Source organism: Pleurodeles waltl, chromosome 2_2 (genome assembly GCF_031143425.1).
Source record: "Pleurodeles waltl isolate 20211129_DDA chromosome 2_2, aPleWal1.hap1.20221129, whole genome shotgun sequence".
Taxonomy (NCBI): domain Eukaryota; kingdom Metazoa; phylum Chordata; class Amphibia; order Caudata; family Salamandridae; genus Pleurodeles; species Pleurodeles waltl.
Window position 1 is genome coordinate 532168183 of NC_090439.1, and position 18466 is coordinate 532186648.

Below are 18466 nucleotides of genomic sequence, written 5' to 3' on the forward strand. Positions count from 1 at the left end.
ACATCAGCCTGGGGTGACTTCTGGTGGTCTGCTACCCTCTGCATCCTCCCCCACCCCAACAAAGCACGCACCCAACCTCGGCTTCATCCTGGATTCATCGCTCACCATGACCCGCCAAGTTAACTCAGTAGCATCCTCCTGCTTTCACACACTAAGACTTCTTCTCCGTAGGATATTCAACTGGATCCCAAAAGACTGCCTCAAAAACGTAACCCACGCCCTGGTCACCAGCAGACTCGACTATGGCAATGCCCTCTATTCTGACACAACCCATAAGCATCTGAAGAAACTACAGCTTATCCAAAACGCCTCCGGAAGACTCATCCTGGATGTCCCTCATCGCAAACACATTACCATACATCGTAGAGACCTCCACTGGTTTCCCGTCGAGAAAAGGATCAACTTCAAATTCCTTGTCCACACTTACAAGGCTCTCTACGACCTAGGACCCACCTACCTCAACCACTGCATCACCATCCACTTTCCCGCCAGACCTTTCTGCTCCGCTCAGCAGGCACTAGCCACTGTACCGTGCATATGGAAGACCTCGGATGGAGGAAGATCCTTCGCCTACCTCGTGGCAAACAGCTGGAACACTTTACCTCTCAACCTCAGGCAGTCACCATTGTTACCTCAAGATCTGGATGTTCAACTGAAGCACAGAGGACTGTCCCCATCCCCCTCCCACAGCACCATGAGACCATTATGAAAAGAACAAGTAAAATGAAGAGCTAGAGTTTGTGAAGGGGGGTCAGAGAAAGATCAGAGTCAAACTTAATTTCAACATTTCCAATATCATTCAGGGCAGCGGAATCTGGAAATATTTTATCAGATGTCTGATATTCCCTCAACCAAACTCACCTCTATTGTGTTTGAGATCAACTTAAGGCAGTGACTGTCCACATACTCCAAGATGTGCCAAGCAAAGTTGGAGTTATGCTGCAAAAAAGCAAACCACTGTCTCCTAAAGGTAAGAGGAGTGTTGTTGGCATACAATGGTACATTCTCTTCCTGAATTGATGTGCAATTAAGTTGGATCCTACTATACCAATGTAGTTTAGAGTGACACAAAGTTGAGGTAATTTCCTCTGGGTAGAAGGTGGTGGGCCAGATAATCCTGTAATGGTTCTATAGAACACATTTTGTAATTTTGTACTAAAACAATTGTGGAGAAATATAAATGCTTACGATTTTTTAGAAGTGATGGAATGGGAATATTCCCTGTATGGCATACAGGTATTGCCCTGAGTGCCTAACTGCATGTATATCTGTTATTCTGGCTTTTCATTTTGGACATGCTAATCTAGGCATTTGCACAGAGGCTAAGGGTAGATCTTTAATATGAGAAGCCCTGGACCTGTCCTGTGAATTGGAGAGGCTCAACAAGTGTGCCCTCATAACTGACAGTAGACTAGTGTTTATGTCATGGTATAGTGCTTAGAGAATTTCTCCTGCATGGCTTAGCACAAGAAGATGATTGAGTATTGTGATCCCAGACAATGAAGTGCGTTACTTGCATTCCTGTAGCTGCAGAGAGGGGACTCAAACACTATAGTGAAGGAAGAAAGCTAAGGATGCCAGAAATTCTATGTGCTTTTTGGATAACAAGGAGTTGGTGATTAGTCTTCATGAACACTATCCTTTAGTGGATAGTAAGGGTAAAGGCTGTCAACTGTGTTGTGTAAGGTGAGTAAGATTCTGGGTGGAGCCTACCTTTTAGTGATTCCCTGACTACTCCTTTAGCTTGGCTGATGACAGGCATTGGAGAAACCTCATGCCTCCCTGTGCCTCTGTTGTGCTTATTCCAGGCTAGAGACAGCCCGAGTGCTACCTGCTGTGACAAGCATCACTGTAAACAAAGGCTGTGTCTGAAACTAGCCTGGGGAGGACACTTGAAAGAGGAACCACCCAAAGCAGTTCCATATTTTGAAACAGTGGCTCAGCATCCCCTACCAAGATTTTGAGTATAAAAGCGGGATCAAACCCATCCCACTTTATTCCAGTTCCTAGTCCTTTATCACGATCGAAGGGGGAAGAGTACTCAAAGGACTGCTGTGCAACCTTGGCTGGAGTTTGCCTGACCACCAGTCTCCCAGAGGTAAAGGGATGTCACCTGAAGTCTGGACCTTATGCTACAGAAGTGTGGAGCTGCCCTGCAGTGCCTAGAAGCCTGCCTTCCTGCTGGGAGAGAGATGGGGACTGCCTAGACCTGTAGGAGGAGAGCCTGCCCAGGAGGAGCGATGTCCAGTGCATCCTTGTGGTTGAAAGACATCCATAAGGAAGCAGACTACTTAAAAGTGATCTATGGACTTTTGGTCTGCCTGGGACCACAACTGACTGAGTGCTGACCTCGTGACTCACAGACCATACTTGCACAAAGGATGCCACATCACTGAAGAAACACCACAATTGAGGCCATGACGACTTAATCAATGCTCGACATTTCAATCTCTGAAGGAAACACTGGGTGTGCACTGCCAAATGCAACCTATGTCCAGTTTTGCTGCATGCAAAAAGACATGTTGGCTTCTCAGGGATCCCACTGATGTGCATCCAAGAACTTTGCAGGTACAAAACAGTGCCTGAGGGACTTAAATTATATGTTCCATACCCTTGGAGGGGTAGGACACCTTCACAGAAAGAGTACAATTGAAATATGGGCATTTACTGACTTCGCTGGATCCTAATTCACACCACTCTGATTATCAGTGAGATGGGGAACTCAAATCTACAGGGAATACCTGGGGGTAGCAAGAAGGAGTTTGCAGGGTGAGTAGCCTACAAAGGAGTACACTCAGTGTCACTCACCTGTGTATTTCTTGCAGTATGCAGTATTTAGTACAACTACAATTAAAGTATTTTCTTTCTTGAAAAGACAAGCACTGGGCTGGACAGTAATATGATTGTATCTGTTGCTTGTTAGTTGAGTGCAGAGCTCAAGCCCCCTTATACTACCTCTTTGAAAAGCCTGTGAGTGAGGTAAGTCTGGGACTAATCAACACCTGTGAGTCTGAGCAATATCAAGCCACAAGCGAGTCAGTCTGAACATTATTTTTTGATCGCGGTGTTAGACTGGGCCTTGCAAAGAGATGAGGCGGGGTTACACTGAGTGGTGCTGAGGTATCCACAGTGTTAAGCTACCTCCAAAGACTAATTCATGTTTTGAAATCACAGACTGTATTTTGTAATTTCATGTAATGTCTTTATATGTCAGGGTTATATTACGCTGTTATATAAATAGCTTCATGGGAGGGTGACATATTGCTTCATTTGCTGTGATGCTACTAACTGTGGTAATTGATAGTTAAAACAGGCTAATGGAAAACCTCTATTTGAATCAAAAATGGAACTTGGAATGTCTATGGCTGTAGCCTATAGCAGAGGGACATTGTCCTCTTATGATACTTAAAATGTGTGTTTATGTTGTAAACCTACTTTAGTGCAGTGCTACGAGTCTATCAATGATTAGTCAATTCAGAGTACCACACCTTTTATCTACAGCCCCTGTCAATATCGTGCATTCGGTGTTCGTCTTTTGTCCATTACTTGGACTAAATTGTCCCTTTCGCTTTCTTCCAAACTCTCTTTGTCCACTGTAAAGTAATACTTTTGGGTAAATATGATTTAAAATTCTCTGTTGAAATCCCTCTCTCAAAATATTTAGCACATTTTCTGTGATAGCACTTTGACAATAGCACTACTTAACCCCATCTGTCAATGTCCTGCCAGTATTCACCCAATACATGATCCACCATTTTATGTGTAACCTTAAAAATCTGTACCTTCCCCCTTACGTACTGACTTGTTATTACAGTGTACACTTCAAAGGGATTTCCAAATCTAGATGAATTCACACATATCGGTTGCACAGAGTCACTATGATTTTAGTGAGTAGATTATATTACTCAAGCAGTGTTGTATATTACTGTATTGAGGTCAGTAATAACGAGCCACAACATATCTCATTTGCTATATCAAGTATCACCATATCACCAAGGTAAGTATATATAGGGAAGAATAGATTTACTATTAATGCCACATCTGGATACCTTAACGATGTACTTGTCTTGATATAGTGGGGGTGATATTTTTTGCGCAACATATAGCTAATCTCCACGACCCCCACTCAAAAAATTGTTCCAGCACTACTGTTCCAAGCCAGCACGCTACACATACTAAACACACTGGCACAGTCCTTAGAGGGCAAACCAGCTGATCTGACTGGGATGCCATTGGTGACTGCAGAGTGCAGAAGCACCTTGACAACAAGTTAAGAAGCTCAGCAGACCGCTCTAGTCATATCAAGTGAGTGACTTTCATTCCAATAGCGGTCAAGTAGTTGACTATGTATAACACATTCAGCCAGTTATAAACATGGCTTTTGCATTTTGGGTAGTTAAATTCAAAGTCTGGTTACATAAGTCAGACTACAACTCCCAGAATGCGATGTGGTGCAAATGGCAAAGCCAGAAATAACTAACTGTGTCAGGCGATAAAAAGGGCCAATTGGTAGCTAAAAATTATGTATTTCTGAAATACTTATGTCAGAAACAGCAGACAAGAAATAGACAACAAGAACATGATTAGATACTGTGGAATAATTTGGACTTAAAGTTACTTTACAGTATTGGAAAGTCACTGTAATCTGATGATCATGATTTCAACAGGTAGAACCGACAGTAAGAAAGTGGAAAATAGTATAGAAAAATAAGTGAGAAATCTGAAAGCTGAAAAGAACAGAACTGACAAACTGTATGCACACGTGATCAGGTTTCCTTACTTTTGTTCATGCAATCTGTATTTTCAAAACAAAGGAAAGCGAACAAAGCTAAATATTCCTCCTTCACACAAAAAGCATAGGCAGAAAACCAAAGTTGTATAATGTGAGGCAAGAATACTGTTTTGTCATTTGCATTCTGGTACTAGTAGTTTTGCTTTTATCATTGTTTGGGACTACGAGTATGAACATGCAATGGGTGAATGTGAACTGAATGAACTGTGTCACGTTTGGTCACCAAAACAGGAATATGCCACCTTAGTTTTTAGGTTGATCAAAGAGAATCCACCAGAGCAATTCAAGGTCAAGGGGCCTTGGGGAAGTGTGTTGTGCCCTTGATTTTACAAGGCAGGTTATGGTGGCCCGTGGCCTTCAGGGATAGAAAGCTAATATTGAATTTCTGATCATGTGAGAGTCCACAGTGAGGTAATTTTTTGATGTTGGCTGGAATAACTCCGAGATGCTGCAGAGAACTGAATTTATCTCCAGGGGACATTTCTTGTGTTGAGGGTAAAGTTTGTCTCTAAGGCCCAGATTTAATAGGGCCTAGCGCCTCCTTGGGCCACATCAGCATAATTTTTTAAGAAGCTAATGTGGCCCAACGAGGCCAAATTCACTGCGCCTTGTTTGCAAGGTGATGCAATGCATGCATTGCGCCACTTTGTAGCCCCTTGTGCCACATTATGCCTGCGACATGCATTATGTATACAAGAGAGGCATTCCCCTATTACGGGGACCGCAAAATGGAGCAGTGGAATCTAAGAGATTCCACTGCGCCATGCTTAGGGGGGCATATTTTCAATGGGCCCCTCTGTACTCTGCAGAATTAGCGCCAACATTTTGGTGCTAATCCTGCACAGTACATCAAAACCAACTAAAATGTTAACGCTTTTGGCCCTACCCTGAGCCATGGTGCGCTGTATATTAAATATGGCACACACATGGTGGCAGTAGGGGGCATTAAGGATCACAAGAAAAATGGTGTTGCATTGGATGCAGCGCCACTTTTCTTAAATGCAGGCCTAAGTGTCACGCTAAGTGTCGCACATGAAACTGGGAAATGTCACACATTGGGGCACTGCAACATGGAAATGTTTCACACAAGCAGAGTGGAACTTTGACAGCCTAATGTTACATTTATTATATAAAATAATAGTGGTAATATCAGATTCATGCTTTGCAAACTGGTAAAGCTTTTGTGAGGCATTTGTGTTTCTAGGGCTGGATAAGGGCAGGACAAAGGCAAAACCTTTGCAAAACTTAAAAAGAAGTGTGAGCAAGGAGGGTGATTTTGGTTGCAGAGAACGAAATGAGTTGCTGCAAACTGAATTCAAAATTATGATAGCCTGTCAGGTCCCTGGTTCTGTTCGGACCTTGCTTTAAACATACCTTCTGCCCTCTGTGCTCATCCGCTAAAAGCAGAAGCCTAAGCTTAACATAGCTGCTGTGCTTGGACACAAATAAGATGGAGCAGCTGACCCAAACTCATCACTGCAATTAAAGCTGTAGAAGAACAGAGCAGAATAAAGTGGATAAATTAAATAAAACCTAGATTTGTAACCACAAATTTCTTGCACACCAAAGAATTAACTTTTTGGATATTCGCAAAGTATTGTACATGCACTCACTACTCTTATGTGAGCATCAAAATATATTCTCCAATGAACCTGCTGGGAGTTGTGGAGAGTAGTGAAGTATGTACACTGTACATAGTATCCCTAGAGCACAAACAGCTGAAATGCAGGGGAGCACTACACAGGGTGAAAGGGCATGGGGATGTTGTTATGCATCATGGATGCATAGATCAGAAGGTCTGTTGCCTTGGTATTTTCTACATTGCAATTTGTTGCCTCAGTCTAGTGGTGTCCGGGCTGTGGGTGTGCACTGGAAATGGTGCTCTTTTCAGCCAGATAGGTAGGAATGCCGGTCGTTTTTGCTTTGTAGATAATGCAGCTGGTTTTGATGATGGTGCAGGTGGCAAGGGGAGTCGGGAGTTTCATCAGAAGGAGAGGTAATATGGTCATATTTCTCCAGGCCTTTTGATGATTAATGCTGTGCCATATAATGTGCTTTTAAGAGAAGGAAATGTGGAGTCTGACATGCTATAAATCAGGTCACTGGCATCATCCAGACGTGCAAGGATGAGGGCTGGAACAGCTGTTCTGAAGTCATTTTCTGGGATGAATAGTTTCATGTTCTTTAATAGAGAGAGCAGGTATTAAGTCAATTTGTTCTTCTTGGTGATGTGTTCCCTAAGGGAAGATCAGTTTTCATGGGATATTCAAGTGATTTGACATTGGATTACATTGTGTGAAAGTTGGGTTTGAATCTGTCCAAGATCATGTTGAGCCAGGTCAGGGCTACTTTTCTGTTGCCGAGGATGGTTGTGTAGGCTTGTTGTACTTGCTAATAGCAGACATGCTGGTTTGGTGGACTTGATGTAGGTGCTTGTCATGGAGGTCTCATTGAGGTGGAGCAGTCTTTGAGGCATTGAATGTCTGTAGCAAAGGAGACTTTCTAAATATAGTTGTGCATCCTCAGCATATCGGTGAATTTTGACATCGTTATTTGTGAGTGGAATCCCATGCGCCTTCATGTAGCGGTTCAAGACGACAGAGGACAGATGAAACCCTTGGAAACTTCGCAAGTGATCAGAGACTTTTGGAACCTAGAGGATTTACTACTCCATATCAACACCAGCAGTATTGGTGCATACTAATATCAAGGGCAGAATATGGATGGACAAAATGTTGAAAGATAAGTGTTTATAGGGAGGGATAGATTTACTATTCCTAACTCCACATTTAAATACCTTGAAGATACGTATAGCATAGGTACATATATGTTGAGTTAGGTAAAGAAAATCTAGACTTACCTGTCAATATTTCTTTCCATACTCTGTCCTCAATATGGTGTCCAATTGATATTGTTGATTTAATATTCAGTGGGCACACCACAAGGAGTTACCTATGTGGCTAAACTGGTATTAGTTGGAAAGGAAGGAGGAAAACCAGTGAAAGTCATTTGCAGTGAATCCTATTTAAGACCTCAGGATTTCAATGAGGGCAAGGATGTCAACAGTGTTGCAACTAGCTAAGAGGTTGAGTTTTATTAGCAGAGAGTGGTAATCAGAATCTGTGGTCCAGAGGATGTTGTTTATGATTTGTAAGGTAGAGGTCTCCATGCTGCAGCATGAATTGTAGCCATACTGACAATCATACAACAGATTGTTATCATTAATGCGATCACAATATTGTGTATAGATGTGATTCAGTGATCTTGCCGTAGAAGGGTAGACCAGTGGTAGGCCAGCAGGTAGAGGTTGTCTCCGCATACTGTATGTTTCTTATGGAGTGAGAGGATTTGACCTGTCTTGAGAACCTCAGTAAACATGTCTTGAGCAAGAGGGCATTGGTGATGTTTAGTAGTGGTGAGAAGGCTTCTCCAATGTTGGATTTGAGGAAGGATGAGGGTAGGACATCATCTTCACAATTGGTGGTTTAGAAGGAGTTGACGGTCTTAGCAAGGGTATTTCAGAGACTAGGGCTTGGAGGATGACCACTGTGAGTTGCAGCCTTGAGCAGAAGGTGTCAGATGAGAATCGGGGTGGATGTTGTTGATCTGCTGTTAAACATTCTATATTTTTTCTTTTAAAAAGTGGTTTGTGGAATTGCACTGGTATGTGGAGAGTCAGGTAAGAGAGTTAGGCAGTGCTTCTTTGTTTTGAAGAGTGTTCACTTTTTTGTTAGCATTCTCATTGATTATGTTGGTACTGTAATTGACTTTAGCTCCTCTGATGAGTTTTCTGATTGTTATGTGCCAGAATTCAGTAGCCTGAGGTCAACTGGGTTTTGTTTTTTTTCCGTTTTATTTCCTGTCTGCAGATTGAGGTTTTGTTGAAGTCTTTGGATTACCTGGGTGCTGAATGATTCTGTTCACATGCACTGATTTAATTGAAACTTGGTGTTCATATGATTTTCTATACATGGCTTTAATCCGTCTAGAAAAATTATGACATCAGATGTGGAGGGCGCAAGGCAAGAGATGAGTTCAAGCTTTCTTTGGGAATTCTTTGAAGGATCTGAAAGTCTGTTTTAATTTGGGTTAACTTTCATGGGTTGGTTGAATGCTGAACAAGGTGATGCTGTGGTGAGGTGATCGGTCCAGTCTAGGTGTAAGGATGACAGGCATTGGATTGTTTGTGATATTGATTGAATGGTATGCTGTAATACATTAAGTATATCAGTTAGGTTAATAAGGGTGTCTCCTGTTTTTTCACACATGAGTTGTCTGGGAGGTTGAATTCACTCAGCATGATGATATAGTTTTTTGGATGAATGATTTGGTTAGGAAGTCTGAGAATTTGTCAATTAAGTCCCTGTTCTGTCCAAGAGGACTATGCTATGGAAGAGGTTAAAAGGTGTCAATTTGAGACATGGAGAGTGGAGTGTGATATGTGAGGAGCTTCATGAAGTTAGGTGCTGCTTGCTTTCCTAAGGTGAAGGTCCAGGAAGCCTTATGGATGATGTTTGGACCTGTCCATTCTTTTGTGTGTGGTCCACAGGCTGGATGCTCTAGCCTATGGGACGAAGGACATATATGGTGTTAAGTGAGCCTAATTGTCCTAACTAGAAGCTGGCTGCAGAAAATGAAATAAATATTTTCACATAAGAAAAGAACAATTTACTTGAAGAAAATGGTAAACATATTGTTTTCCGTAACCTAGATTTGCATAATTCCCCATTGTATATGTTTTGCAAATATAACTTTAGGAAAATAGACATTGTCAACAATGTGCATGGACACCATAAGATTGTTAATGCACTTTATGCAATACATTCATTACACATGCAGTAGAATGTAAAAGAATTAAGGGCCTCATTACGAATTTGGCAGTAATGAGACCACAAAACCCTCTGTGGCGGTCGGACCACCGCACTCCTGGTGGCATGACCACCACATTACGACCCTGGGATTGGGCCTCCAGGATCACAGATCCTGACAGATTGGCAGCAGGCGAAGTCGTGGTCAGCCACGGTAGTGCTAAGTTCAGCACCACCATAGTGCTTATGACTTCCCTTTCTGCCAGACTTTTAATGGCAGGGTCCCCACCACAAAAAGGCTGGCAGAAAGGTAGTGCTGGGGGACACAGAGGGGCACCTGCCCAGCACCCTCGGAATGCTCACTGTCTGCTACGGCAGACAGTGCACATTCTGAGGGTGCTGGGGGCACCCTCTGTGCAATGGCATTGGCCTTGGCTCCCTGAGGAGCCGAGGCCAATGCTGCTGCACTGTTTCCACCAGGCTGACTGGTGAAATCCTCCTAATATGGAGGTTTGTGCCGGTCAGCCCAGTGGAAATATTGTAATCGGGCGGGGGAAGACCTCCAGCTTCGTGGTGGTCTCCTCTCCACGGGTCTGGCAGGCCAATGGTCCGCCTGCCAAACTTGCAAAGAGGCCCTAATTAACATTTGCAATTTGTGAATATACACATTGCTTACATTACACACATAAATTTCTCTTATTCTCTTTTCAGCAAACAAACCTTGGAACTCCCAATAGTGTGGTGTGGCTCAGGTTCAAAGCACGAAATCCACATAGCCCATGCTCAAAATACGAGTTGATACAGTTCAAGCTCTCACAAGTTAATGTTTGCTTCATAGCACTACTGGCCTATGTGAATCATTTAGCACTGTAAACCAAAAGATTGTGAATGTTGCCTTGGCAAAGAAGCAGGTGCAACAGCATACTCCCTCGCTTGGTGTGCCCCCTAATGTTCTGACCAGCTTTCTAGAAGTAGCATGCAGAATGAAGAAAGAGTCCCTCCTACCACTTGGACTCTACATCTGCTCCCTCTTTGTTAAGCACTAGTGACTACAATAGTCTACTAAACCGAAGCTGATTGCACACAACTCTGTTACTGCATCACTAACACAGACAAGAAGTATGCACCATAGACACCTGCCTGTTCACCATCAAATCATGGACAGCCATGGGGTTTCTCAAAACAGAGAACGCTAAAGCAAAACCACTGTTTTAGAGATTCCTCTATAAGCCAAGTTTTTCCATTCAGCACTGGGCAGTCAAGAATTGTGCTTAGTTGAAACGAAGCAGTTCGACGCCAAGGTAACTATATCATACCAATTCCTTCATCAATTAATGTTGTAATTAGTGAATCTATTAACTTCATCATTAATTATATCAGTAATTCATAAACGGTCCCTAGAGTGTTCATGTGAAAGCAACAACAGTACCAGGTGTCCATGAATAGACTGGAAACTTTGTGAATTTCCAAATATGTGCATGCGAAGGCAGTTTTGCATGCATTATTGCACACGGGGCACAACCGAGCATTATGAAAATAAAGTTGCATTACACCTGTATTTATTCTAATGTTTGTTCTGCACTGTGAATATATTCCCCACCTAGGAAAACCCCTTCCCATACACCCACAATTGCTTAGGGGTGTTGCTTCCCATGCAGACAGATTTACTCTTATCCTCCACTGTTTCCAATGATAACGGGCGGACAGGTTTGTGAACAAGATTAACAAAATGTTACCATATTGTCTAGGGCATCCTCTCCTTGGCATGCATGCTGGTGGATACACCCGTGAATTATATTGCACTGTATCAAGATAGTATTATTCATACGTAAATCGATTTATGAGTGAAGTTCACCGTTTGTGAGTATCTTGCTCTTGTAAATCAAGTAATTTGCACAGGTAAATTGAATGTACATGTGCAAACGGCTTTATGAAGATTGCCTAGATGTAATCAGCAGACACAGGAGTACAAACAGATTTGGAAACAGGCAATAAGTAGGCGAATGAACTAATTGCACAGTAATCAAAATCAAGAAAATGCTAGGGAACTGTACAATACAACATTTTCTCTGTAATATATTACACTAGTTTGTTTGTAAACCAGGAATGTATCTCACTTTCCTTTTCACTTTCCTTTGTTTCTTCAGTGTGGGCGATATTTTAAAAAGCAGAGTACAATTGAAACCTTTTTGTGAGGTGAAACAAGTTACTTGCTTGACATAGTCAATCGAGGTAAGTTAATTGCTTGACAATCTTCTTTTATTCTTCTTTTTTGTTTTTAGAAAAACAAATTTGGTTGATGCATGCATCTGTTTGCACCCTTCTATTTGTTGAGGATTTTGAGAGGATCGTTTTATCAATATTATATTGTTAACAAGAAAGATTAATTAAAGTTCTACTCAGATTCCAATCCATCTATCCCTCTTGTTGGGTAAGAGACATCCTCCGTCCCACTGGAGTGAATTAATGTTCCTTCCACGAGCCCATCATTAACAAGCCCTCGTGGCTTCTTGCAGTGACTGTCAATTGACATACTTTTTTTTATGTTGGAACCCGACTCCGGTCCCACCAGAAATATTTCACGCTTGGCTGAGTTGTGTGTGACAAGGACTACTCGTGCATTAGCGGAAGCTTTCTTATGATGTTCTATCCAAAGTATATCTAGACCTCCACATGCACATTATGACGCATAATTATCCGCACTGACGGAAGATTAGCGCCTTTGATGCTCTTTCCACAGTGGTATGACTCGGACGACACAACTTCAGGCCGCTACTCTTCAGTAATTGGGCACAGATTCCCTCTTAGCAGTGGGTGCGAGACAAACTGTTACATTGCGCGCATGTTGCACGTTTAGCTCTCTGATTCCCACTCATACCTATGCCCAGTAGAGAGCAGGTGGGCTTCTTTCAATCAAAATGTGCTTAAAATTGGCCGCTGTTCCTCGCCATCACACTCCACGTCAATCAATGTCAGAGGGAGGGGTCAATGGGAGTGCAGCATTTCAGTGACTCCGTACATGCAGTTCTCCAGAAATAAACACCTTACGAGGCACTGATCTCAATGTCTAAAGGGCACGTCCTTACTATGTACACAGCTCCGATCATTGGTGTAAACGCTATCAGAATTATAACGTATCTTAAACAAGCTACTGGCTTCCGCTGCACACTTGATTTTTTTTTTTTCTTTGTTTTTCCCTCTTAGTATAGATTTGTAATAATGAAAATCCCCTTTTCTTTTATAAGAAGAGCGAAAATTAGGCTAAGTGACTTGTTGCAACTTGGAGTAATACAGACGTTTGGTCTCAGCTGGGAAACCTTAACAAAATGCCAAAGAATAAAAATATAGGGGTCCATTACAGATAGGTAAGTAAATTTTAAGGTGTGCTAAACTTTTGTGAATAAGCTGAAATGCCTACTCAGTGCTGAGCCCCCTTCATGAAGGCGGTCACAAGCATTCACTCGTTCATCTTTTTGCACCAGACTCTTACCTCTCTAACCACGCACAATAGTTTCAAATGTAGATGAGCACGTTTATGCAGATCTCTTATGCATGTGCCTATCTACCATCAGTTTTAAAGTCAATTCTGGCCTCTGTGCATTCTGAAGCTCCATAGATGGCCAGCTTGTGGCGATCTCTCATGCTTGTGCCTATCGACTATCACCTGTAATTTCTATTCTGGACTCCATGTATCCTGAAGCTCAATAAAAGGTAAATTTATGAGGATATAATTTACACGTGCCAAACACCCATCAACTGAAAGGTTGATTCTGTCCTCTGTGCCTTCTGAGTTTCCATAGACAGACACGTTCATAAAGATCTCTTATGCATGGGTCTTTCAACCATCAGCTGTAATTTCTATCCTGGAATCCACGCACTCTGAGAGCCAATAAACAGGCAGGTTCATGCAGATCTCTACTGCATGCACCTACCTGCCAGCCATGAACTGCAAGGTTAATTCTGACAACCGGGCATTCTCATACTCCATAAAAAATATGCAGCACAACCTATGAAACACAGAAGCGTTTCTAAACCATTTTCTAGGTATTGAGTGACAAATGTAAACCGTGTCTCTTCCACCTGCCTCAGCCAGTGAGGGACACTTTGAATGAAGAGGACTCAAGCCTGAATTGACGTAGCATATTGTGAGCGGGTTAAGGAGAGAGGAGAACGTGAAACTTGCAATCTTATGACAACTTATGTTCTATCACTCTTATGACTAACACTTGAAAATGCAAAGGCCACCTCATTAGGTCTCAATCATTTTCTGGTATCACTCTCTGGAATAAGCCTGGCAATTATAGTCAAATCTTCAATCAAGCTCAGTCGTTACCTGGTATCACTCCTTGGAATAATGCTGGCAGTTAAAGTGAAAACCTCAATCGGGCTCAATCATTATCTGGAATCACAATCTGGTTTAACAATGGCAATTATTCTGACAATTTGAATCGGCCTAAATCGTCATCTAGTATCTCTCTCTGGAATAACACAGGGAAATATTGTGACAACCTCAATCGGCAATCGATGTCAATAATTATTTAGTAATAATCGCTGGCTTAACACTGGCAATTATTGTGACAACCTTAATCGGGTTAAATCATTATCTAGTATTTCTCTCTGGAATAACACTGGCAATTATATTGACAACCTCAGTCGCGCTCAATAATTATCTGGTATCACCCTGTGGAGTAACAGTGGCAATTTTAGAGACAACTTCAATTGGGTTTAATCAATATTGTGTATCATTCTCTGGATTAACACTGGCAATTATAGTGACAAGCAGAACCGGGTTCAATCATTATCTGGTATCACACTCTGGAGTAACACTGGTAAGTATAGTGCAACTTCAATCGGTCTCAATCATTACCTGATATCACGCTCTACAATAAAACTGGCAATTACAGTGACATCCTCAATCAGTCCTTCGATTAGTTAAGTATTCAGTAAGGTTCTTGCATTGATTAGGCTGTGAAGTTGTCCCGTAGACCGACCTCTAATGTGAACACCAGCTAACACAATCGTGGTTTTGGTCCAGAAATGTAAACAACCCACACCTCCATTTAATAACGTTATAAATAGCTATACCATAAAGTTGAAATGAAAACTGGAATATTTTGTGATATTGAAAGTAAGGGTGCTGTTGAACATCACGGACCCTTATACACTGGTCTTCATTAGCACTGTTTCTGGAGGGGCTTATACTACGTCATTGGAAAGGTGTTAGCACCCTACAGGATACTCAGAAATAAACCCGCTTTCCCTGCCTCCTGCATTTGTTCTTGAGTTAGTTTCTTTGTATCCCTTGTAATCAGCTCATTTCTCTTGTATGCCACTCCTGGTGCCAGGCATTGGCAGGGGTTCAGGCAGAGCTGTCTCAGTGGAAATGCTAACAGCAGCAGGGTGCTGGGAACTGCGGAATGGACTCTGACCACATGAGGACACGGGGAGCATAATAAAGAGACCTGGAGCAGTGGCAGTGCTATCAAACGCCGAGGCAATAATAAACAAGGAGGCCGAAGATTGATGCTGAGCCAGCAGCTGTGCGTGTGTGGCTGCCACTGAAACTGTTCTCTCTGTCCTGTCCTGAGTCTGTCCTAAACCTCTTCGCTCTGTCCTATACTGTCTTGAGTCTGTCCCGAACCTCTTCGCTCTGTCCTGTACTGTCCTGAGTCTGTCCTGAACCTCTTCGCTCTCTCCTATACTGTCCTGAGTCTGTCCTGAACCTCTTCGCTCTGTCCTGTACTGTCCTGAGTATGTCCTGAACCTCTTCGCTCTGTCCTATACTGTCATGAGTATGTCCTGAACCTCTTCGCTCTGTCCTATACTGTCCTGAGTCTGTCCTGAACCTCTTCGCTGTGTCCAGTACTGTCCTGAGTCTGTTCTGAACCTCTTGCTCGTTTCTGTACTGCCCTGAGTCTGTCCTGAACCTCTTCGCTGTGCCCTGTACTGTCCTGAGTCATTCCTGAACCTCTGTTCTGTTCGGTACTGCGCTATACATTTTCTTTCCTGAACCACTTCGTTCTGTCCTGCCATGTCCTATGTCTGTTCTGAACGTCTTTGTTCTGTCTTGCACAGTCCTGAACCTCTCAGCCAGTTGCGTGTTATGATTCCTTCGACGTCACGTACAGTGTGGCATTTGACTCTTTTCTGATTTCACAGATGAGTGGGGCTCGATCACGGGGTTGCCACTTCCTCTCATGGCTGATGCAGGCAATGAGGTTTAGTGTCACCATCATATTGTCTCATCTCTCATTTCATCCCCTCCCTGTGCATCCATCCAGAATTAAAGTATATTCCGTTTGCTTACTTAAGGAGGGTTAAGCAATGGTTTCCTTATTCTGCCTGAAATCCGAGGCTGGGGAACATCTTCACACCATTGGTATTGCCTGAAACGTGGTCACATTCATTTTGTACTCAGTTAATCATACACCTCTAACAGAATACAGGGTGAAAAACAACGCCCATCTCCCTAATTGTGTGAACCAATCACCTGTTGTCACCTGGGACCAAGTCAGTGAAGTCAGGTGTGATCACAAACAGACATAAAGCGAACAAACTAGGAATATGATAAAGAACTAATACTTTTGGAGAAATAACACAGTTTATATTGGAAAATAATTCTCATATAACACAGCCATCTAACCTTGTAAACCCTAAAGACCACTCCAGCTACAAGTATGTACCTAGCAGTCTACAGTGTTACACTAAGGATTGCACAAGAAGGCAGAACCGTGCCTTCTTGTGCAATCTCTCGTGTAACAAATTCCAGCCTACTGCAAAAACAATTTACCACGGAAATCAACATTTTAAAGAAAAAATGTCATCCCATTTCATAGACATATGCTGCTCTGATGGGTGTCACATCTGTAATGACAGAAGGTTCTTGAAATATAATAAACTATGACATCAGCAGATGCGACAGATCGGGTTCCAGACTCTTGGTCACAACACACAAATGGCTTAGCCTGTAATAGGCAATCCTTAACACGCCTTTCTTTTGGATTAACATATTCTAATATGTAAAGTTTATTTCTAAAATATGCATAACTGAAACCGTAACAGGATATGTCCTGGTCCAGTCATAATAATTGGGTTCACCGCTTAAAAGTGTAACTATGGACACAGGCAATGAGAGGAATCAGTTTAGTAAAGAAGAGTTGCGGGGATGAACTCACCCAGGCTGGGTCGGAGGCTGCCCCGGTGCGCTGCTCATCCTCCAGTTACTCGCTGCATGCTAAAGGCAGCTTGTGTTTGCAATCTTGTAAGCGCGCGCCCCTGCTCTGAAACAAACATTGTATTGGTCTAACGCGGCGTGCCCTCGTGCGTTGCTAATTTCTGTCGCAAAGTGAGGTCGCGAGCCTCACTTAACCCTTTGGACAGCAGACAGCTTTCTAGAAAGAAAGAGACAGAGACACTGTGCGCTATTTACTATAATCCCTCCATGGCACCTGCTGTCAGTTGTGAATGCGGCAAGGCATTCCTACAGCCCATATTCACGGAGCGCAGACCTTCGCTTGCCTAAACTGTGTGCCCTTCCTCACTGTGCCAGCAGAGCAAGCGAAAAGGAGCAGGCTTACCCCCAAACTCTCGAGGCAGGTCTGTCACTCATGCCTTCCTGGCGGGCTGTGGAGAGAGCTGCCAGTGGATCGGGCAAGGGCACAGGGAGTCAGATTACAGCTGGGCGTCTGATTGGGTTTTTGAATAGTGGAACAGAAAGAGTGCCACCCATGTGGCAGTCCACCAGGTGATAGTTGAACTCAGGATACCCCCTCTTCTTCTCATGTGATTGCATGTAGGACATTCTGTTTCATTGCAGCTGAAGCCTGTTGCCCAGCTTTGGATCCTGTGACAGGTGAATGCACCTTCTTACTGCTACAAGAACCTACTACCAGAAGTGCCCTAAATGACAAGGCTATGAAGCACACCTGCTTCTCTTTTCAAATACGGGGTAAAGGTCCCGCACAGCTTCAGGGTCGTACAGGGACAGAAAGTTGACCTTGGCACCAAAACCAAAGTGACCACCGTTTGCAAATTGTAAAAAAAAAAGCGCCAATATTTTCAAATCAAAGCAACTCTATAGTGTTTAATGCATGCCATTTGCATGGTCTGTGAGGTATGGGTGAGTGAACATATTTGTGCGTGCTGCAAGACATGTTTGTGGGAACAGCAGCAGTGAAATCGACTATGTTAACGCTGACACTTTACTAATGAATATTCATGTATTCTGAATGTTAAATCTGCATTTAAAATGAGTTTACATAGAAAATGAATACACAAGTTTGAAAATGTGCCTACTTGAGTGACCACCAATAATTACGAAGTGTAACAGCCTATTAATGTAAAATGTGGCGCTTCTGTTTGGATTAATGTAGTAGTATGTCATAGTAATGGTTATGTATTTGCTTTATTAATAATAGACCTTAATTTAGTGAGGTCTTGGGCCTAGTTGCACGGCCTCATGTCAAGTTGCATTGCTTAAACAAATCATAAAATAGCTGCTTAGAGAATTGAATTGCAATTTTCCATTGCATTGACCGAATGTTAGTTGCTAGAATTCTTTCCCATGAGAACTGCTTGCTAGAATATGTTGTACTAGCTAAGGATACTTTGTATAACTTAGTGTGTGTAAAGGCAATGTTCAGAGGATTTAACAGTGGATGCACTGACTCGAATATAAACTGATACAAATTTGTTACCAGACAAATCCAACAACGGGAACAGGAGAAGAGGAGCCAATCATTGACATGTGAACAATGGTTTAGTAAATTCTTAGATTTGAGATTCTACTTCCATTGCACTAAACGTAAACACATGATTCTCTGACCAGTAGCAACGTGGGAAGTAATTTTTGAGAATTTAATACAGC

At 42.6% G+C, this 18466-nt stretch overlaps 1 protein-coding gene across 2 annotated transcripts in view; it reads right to left on the reverse strand.

Annotated features, from left to right (window-relative positions):
* The window catches only part of LOC138282460 (aquaporin-4-like), a 230980-nt gene extending 213574 nt beyond the window's left edge, over positions 1 to 17406 (reverse strand). Inside the window, exon 1 of one of the 2 annotated variants that reach the window (XM_069220065.1) lies at positions 17178 to 17406. In XM_069220065.1, the coding sequence (XP_069076166.1) occupies positions 17178 to 17209 (32 nt within the window). In that variant the 5' untranslated portion in view covers positions 17210 to 17406. Of the gene's footprint in view, positions 1 to 16775; positions 17148 to 17177 lie in introns of those variants that run through there. The other variant, XM_069220064.1, reaches the window with a different exon arrangement.
* Between the last annotated feature and the right edge of the window lie 1060 nt (positions 17407 to 18466).